The 6,295-nt window shown below is 35.5% G+C and overlaps 1 protein-coding gene across 1 annotated transcript; it reads left to right on the forward strand.

Moving 5' to 3' along the window:
- The first annotated feature begins 2,006 nt into the window (after nucleotides 1-2,006).
- LOC123640673 (olfactory receptor 4K14-like) lies at nucleotides 2,007-2,945 on the forward strand. The gene has a single exon (XM_045555251.1). It carries the CDS (start codon nucleotides 2,007-2,009, stop codon nucleotides 2,943-2,945), a length of 939 nt encoding a protein of 312 aa, XP_045411207.1.
- Nucleotides 2,946-6,295: the final 3,350 nt, after the last annotated feature.

Genomic DNA, 6,295 nt, shown 5'->3' on the forward strand with positions numbered 1-6,295 from the left:
ATCCTTTCCAGAAAGTTTTACTTTGCCCAGATCCATCAGAGGAATAACTATGAATGGTAGGGATTACCTATAGACTTACAAAATATATTTCTTAAATAATTAGACTTGAAAGTCAAAATTACTCCTGGATTCACAGGCTGCAGAACAGATGTTGTGTCAGCAGACACGAAAATAACATTAATCTTGCTCATCTTCATGAGAGCTCTTGGTGCATTGCCAATGAGCAGTAAAATTTTTAAAGGAATGTTTTTTTCTGAGCAGTACACATTAACAGTGGGCTTAAAGTAGTCAGTGAACTATGCTAAAAACAGATGTGCTGTTATCCAGGCTTTGTTGTTCCATATATAGAGCACAGGAAGTGGAGATTTAGTATGATGCTTATAAACCCTAGGATTTCTGGAATGGCACATAAACATTTGCCTCAAAGTCACCAGCTACAACAGCCACGAGTATCAGCCTGTCTTTTGATGATTTGAAGCCAGGCATTGACTTCTCTTTAGCTATGAAAGTCCTAGATGACATCTACTTCCAACAGAAGGCAGTTTTGTCTACATTGAAAATCTGGTTTTTGCTGTAGCAGTCTCCATTAATTATCTTAGCTAGATCTTCTGGATAACTTGCTGTAGCTTCTACACTAGCACTTGATGCTTCACATTGCACTTACATGTTACAGAGATGGCTTCTTTCCGTAACCCTCATGAGCCAGCCTCAGCTAGCTGCAAAACTTTTCTTCTGCAGTTTCATCCGCTTTCTCATTCTTCATAGAATTGAAGAGAGTTAGGGCCCTTCTCTGGATGAGGGTTTCACTTAGGGAATGTTGTGAGTGGACTGATCTTCTACCTGGACCACTAAAACTTTCCCCACATCAGCAATAATGCAGTTTTGCTTTTTATCATTTGTGTGTTCACTGGAGTGGTACGTTTTAATTTCCTTCAAGAACTTTTCCTTTGCATTTGCCACTTGGCTAACTGGTGCCAGAGGCCCAGCTTTTGGCCTGTCTTGGCTCTCACCATTTCTTTTTCAATAAGCTTAATCATTTCTAGCTTTAGATTTAAAGGGAGAGACATGACTCTTTCTTTCACTTGAATGCTTAGAGGCCATTTTAGGATTATTAATTGGCCTAATTTAAATATTGTAGTGTCTTAGGGAATAGGGAAGTCTGAGGGGAGTGAGAGAGACCTGGATCGGCCAGTCAGATGAGCAGTCAGAACACACAGCACTTCTCTATTAAGTCTTATATGGGCATGGATTATGGTGCCCTGAAACAATTACAATAGTAACATCAAAGATCATTGATTACAGATCACCACAACAAATATAATGATAATTAATAAGTTTGAAATTTTGTGAGAATTACCAAAATGTGGCACAGTGCCATGAAGTGAAACCATGCTGTTGGAAAACTGGTGCCTGTTGAATTAACACAAGTTTGCCACTAACGTTCCATTTGTGAAAAATGCAGTATCTGTGAGCACAATAAAGCCAGCTGCAATAAAAGGAGGTATGTCTGGACAGAGAAACTGTATTGTATACCCTATAATTTATACTGGATTTTAATATCAGTTCACATTCACCTTCCTAAGTAGATGGCGTAATTATAGTTATTTAGTATAATGGCTGGTGGTGGTGCCCCACTCAAAGTCTTTTTACAGGATTAGTGAACTGCACCTACTTTCCAAGTGATACCACAATCGTTATTAATCTTACTCCTTGCCGTACTGTTTTCCTCACTCCCTTCTTGTGAGAGTACCCTGTTAACAAATCATTTTCATAACAATCCCATCTCAGGCTCTCCTTCAAGCTAAATAGGCAGTTAGCCTGTCTATTGGGCATAGTATCATGTATATAGAGCCAAGATTTTTCTTCACTATTATACATTTTACTCTCAAATATAAATGCTAAATTTGAATATGAACACAAAATTCTAAAACTTAGGTATCCTTCCTCATCCCGGTAACTAATAATCTAATCTCTCTAGGTTATTTTAGAGGACACACTGAATAAAAATGGATGGAGGAAATCAGTCTGTACTGTCTGAATTTGTGCTTCTGGGACTTTGCCACTCTTGGAATATTCAAATCTTACTCTTCATAATATTCTGTATGCTTTACCTGATGATTGTATCTGGAAATATCGTCATTGTGATCTTAATCATCACTGATTCCAATCTCCATTCTCCCATGTACTTCTTTTTGGCCAACCTGTCCTTTGTTGATATGTTGCTTTCATCAGTTACCACTCCGAAAATGATCACAGACCTTCTCAGGGAGAAAAAGACCATTCATTTTGGAGGCTGCATGTTCCAGATCTTCTTGTCTCATTTTATTCCAGGGCTTGAGATGGTGCTACTGGTAATAATGGCCTATGACCGCTATGTGGCAATCTGCAAACCACTCCACTACTCCACCATTATGAGCCTGAAAAATTGCACTGGACTGGTGGTGACTTCCTGGGCCCTTGGCTTTCTGCATGCCATGAGTCAAATAGTTGTGACTGCGCGACTGCCTTTTTGTGGCCCCAAGGAAATAGACAGCTTCTTCTGTGATACACCCCTGGTAATCAAACTCGCCTGCATAGATTCCTATAATTTGGAAATTTTAATGAATGTTCACTGTGGGGTTGTGGCCATAACCTGCTTTATTCTATTACTGACATCCTACACATATATTCTTCTCGCTGTCCACAAAAGCTCTAAAACGGGTGCATCTAAGGCACTCTCTACCTGCACTGCCCACGTCACAGTGGTGGTGCTCTTCTTTTGGCCCTGCATCTTCATCTATGTGTGGCCACTCAGCAACACAGGAGTGAACAAATTTCTTGCTGTGTTTTACTCTGTTTTTACACCTCTCCTAAATCCACTTGTTTATACCCTGAGAAATAAAGAGATGAAAAATGCTATAAAGAAGTTCAGAAACTACTATGTTGATTCCAAGGGAAATAATTAATGCCTAGAAAACTAATGATACTTCATTATGGGGGAATTGTCCAATCAGTCTGCTTGTGCCTTCAACTATGTTACATAGGAATCTAATTTTTTTTTTTTAACAAAGGCATGCATCCATCCTGCTAATAGCATCTTAATAGACTTCTCTTGAACTTTTTTCCTAACTTCCTTTGGACAGAAAGTGTCACTGTAACATTGGCTCCTCCCCTCAAAACATTCGCTTACATTTTGTCTAAAGGCAATGGCATTATTATTATTTTCTTAACCCAGCATCCTACCCAAATACTAGTGGGGAGAGGCAAAAGAAAAAACAAAGAGATGACAAAAGTAATAAAATACATAGGGAATAACAGTGGAGGTTACACTTACTTAGATTTCATTAACTTAATAAAAGTTTTTTAATATGCTATTTCTCTTGGTTAACCCAGTTTTAAGGACTAACAGTTATTCTTTAAATTTATTCAGTGTAACTACTAAAATAAAATCTCCCTGAGTCCAGGGATCATGTATAACATGCTTAAGTATGAAATTGTAGTACTAAATATAATAGTAGTACAGTTTAATAATAGGTAATTAGTATTTATATTTAAATGAATCATTAGAGGTCAGTTGTTCCCTTCAAATACTCATAATGTCTACTGTGCTAGGTATATTTAAGTATACTCTTTTGGCATTTTTAGGAAATTCCTAAATTTCCAAATCATAAATATTTCTTTCTCTCTTCCAGACTTAGTAATTAAGTGAATTGAAATTGACTTGTAAGAATCAACAACAATAGGATGTCCTTTCCCCTGTGCATATTTTTGTCTACTTTGTCTAAGCTCAGTTGATTGTAGGCATGTGGCTTTATTTCTGGGTTCTCTACACTGTTCTATTGATCTATGTGTCTATTTTTTTTCAGTACCATGCTGTTTTGATTACTGTTGCCTTGTACTATAGTTTGAAGTCAAGTAATTATGATGTCTTCAGTTTTATTCTTTTTGCTTTGGCTATTTAGACTCTTTTTTTGTTTCTATATAAATTTTAGGGTTTTTTTTCCTAATTCTGTGGCAAATAATGTTAAAATATGATAGAATTGAATCTGTAGATTGCCCTGGGCAGTATGGTCATTTTAAATATATTGATTCTTCCTATCCATGAGCATAGGATGTTTTTCGATTTGTTTGTGACACCTATGATTTCTTTCATCAGTGTTTTATAGTTTTTGTTGTAGTGATCTTTCATCTCCTATTCAATAAATGCTGTTGGGAAATTGGATAGCCATATGCAGAAGAATAAACTTGACTTATATCTCTTACCATAAACAAAAATATGCTCAAGGTGAATTAAAGATGCAACTGTAATGCCTGAAACAATAAAAATTCTATTAGAAGACCTAGAAAAAACTCTTCTGGACATTGGCTTGGGTGGGAATTTCTCACTAAGACCCCAAAATCAAACCCAACAGAAACAAAAATAGACAAATGGGACCTAATTAAACTAAAACTTTTCTGCACAGCAAAAGAAATTATCAACAGAGTAAATAGACAACCTACAGAATGGGAGAAAATATTTGCAAACTATGCATCTGACAAAGGACTAATATTCACAATCTACAAGGAACTCAAACAATTTAACAGGAAAACAAAAACATTAAAAAGTGAGCAAAAGGATATGAACAGACACTTTTCAAAAGAATACATACAAATGACTAACAAACATATGAAAAAAATGTTCAAGATCATTAATCATCAGAGAAATGCAAATTAAAACCACAATGAGATACCATGTTACACCAGTCAGAATGGCTATTATTAAAAAATCAAAAAAATCATTTGATCCAGCCATCCTAATGCTGGGTATCTACCCATAGGAAAAGAAATTATTATATCAAAAAGATACCTGCACTTGTATATTTATCACAGCACCATTCACAATAACAGAGATATCTAATCAACCAAAGTGTCCATGGAATACAACAAAATGCAAACAAAATACAAAAAACTGACATAATAATAATAATGCCACTATTATGCTCCACTGCTTACTCTATGTTCTCATGTTATATGTATTACCTTAAGTCCCTTTATATTATCTCCAAATTGTGAATGAGTAAATGAGACTCAAAAATATGAATCCAATTTCCTCAAAGTAACACATCTTTATTTTTTCTTTATTTAAAGAATTCACAGATCAGTTTGATTTCCATGACTGTTCATTTATTAAATGACACATACAATGCAATAGAAAATTTATTTCTCACGAAGAAAGCGAAAAAGTAACTCATACCTAGAATAAAATACCAGAAAATATCTATTAATCTAACAAACAAAAAATAATTGTTGGAAATGACATAAGTTGCAACCTAGTGTGATCATGCAGTGTAAATTATGAACATTGTGACCAGGTAGTCTAAATTGTAAATCTAAGTACATGACGGCACATAAATAGTACTAAAGAAATAACAGTCACTTATTTGATTTTCTCAGTTCATCCTCATGAGTACATAAATTCAACCAGTGCATTTTGATCACTGTATGTTTCAAGTAACATTTTGCTACCCAGAATACTGAGTATATTTATATCTCTATATGTCCTTAAAAGGTAAACCTGAGTCTTAAGTATTATTTGTATAAATTTCCTAAACATTCTGAAAGCAGGGCATAAAAATAAAAAACACAGTCTGAATTGTTCTGTAATATAGCTTGTCACTAAAATTTTAGTCACCTTCTGTTATGCTATTCATGCTCAGAATTTACACATCAATCAGAAAGGTAGATTCTTTCCAATTCCCACTGTTTTCTATTATCATCATGTTCACAGATCCTAATCTTGAGGAGATGTAGGCATGCACATTCTTTAGACAAAACACCAAAATGTTTGTACTTCTATAATATTCTGAAATTTAAAAAAAAAAAAAGTAATCATAAGGGCAGGGAGTGGTGGCTCACACCTGTAATCCTAGCACTCTGGGAGGCCGTGGCAGGAGGATCACTTGAGGTGAGGAGTTCGAGACCAGCCTGAGCAAGAGCGAGACCCCTTCCTAGCAAAAATAGAAAAAAATTAGCCTCTACCAAAAGTAGAAAATATTGGCTGGGCATGGTAGCAAGTGCCTGTAGGCTCAGCTACTGGAGAGGCTAAGGCAGGAGAATCACTTGAGCCTGGGAGTTTGAAGTTGCCGTGAGCTGGGATGATGCCACTGTGCTCTACAAAGGGTAACAGAGTGAGACTCTGTCTCAAAAAAAAAAGAAAAGAAAAGAAAAGAAAGAAAGAAACAAAAGGAAAAAAAAGATTGAAAGAAAAAGAAAGCAATCATAATAGAATTTAAATTAATTTTTTATATAATTTATTTCCTTTACCTTCCTTGTAAAT

Source organism: Lemur catta, chromosome 1, assembly GCF_020740605.2.
Source record: "Lemur catta isolate mLemCat1 chromosome 1, mLemCat1.pri, whole genome shotgun sequence".
NCBI lineage: Eukaryota > Metazoa > Chordata > Mammalia > Primates > Lemuridae > Lemur > Lemur catta.

Coding starts and splice junctions, on each gene's coding strand:
- LOC123640673 (XM_045555251.1), top strand. CDS start 2,007: ATGGATGGAGGAAATCAGTCTGTACTGTCTGAATTTGTGCTTCTGGGA.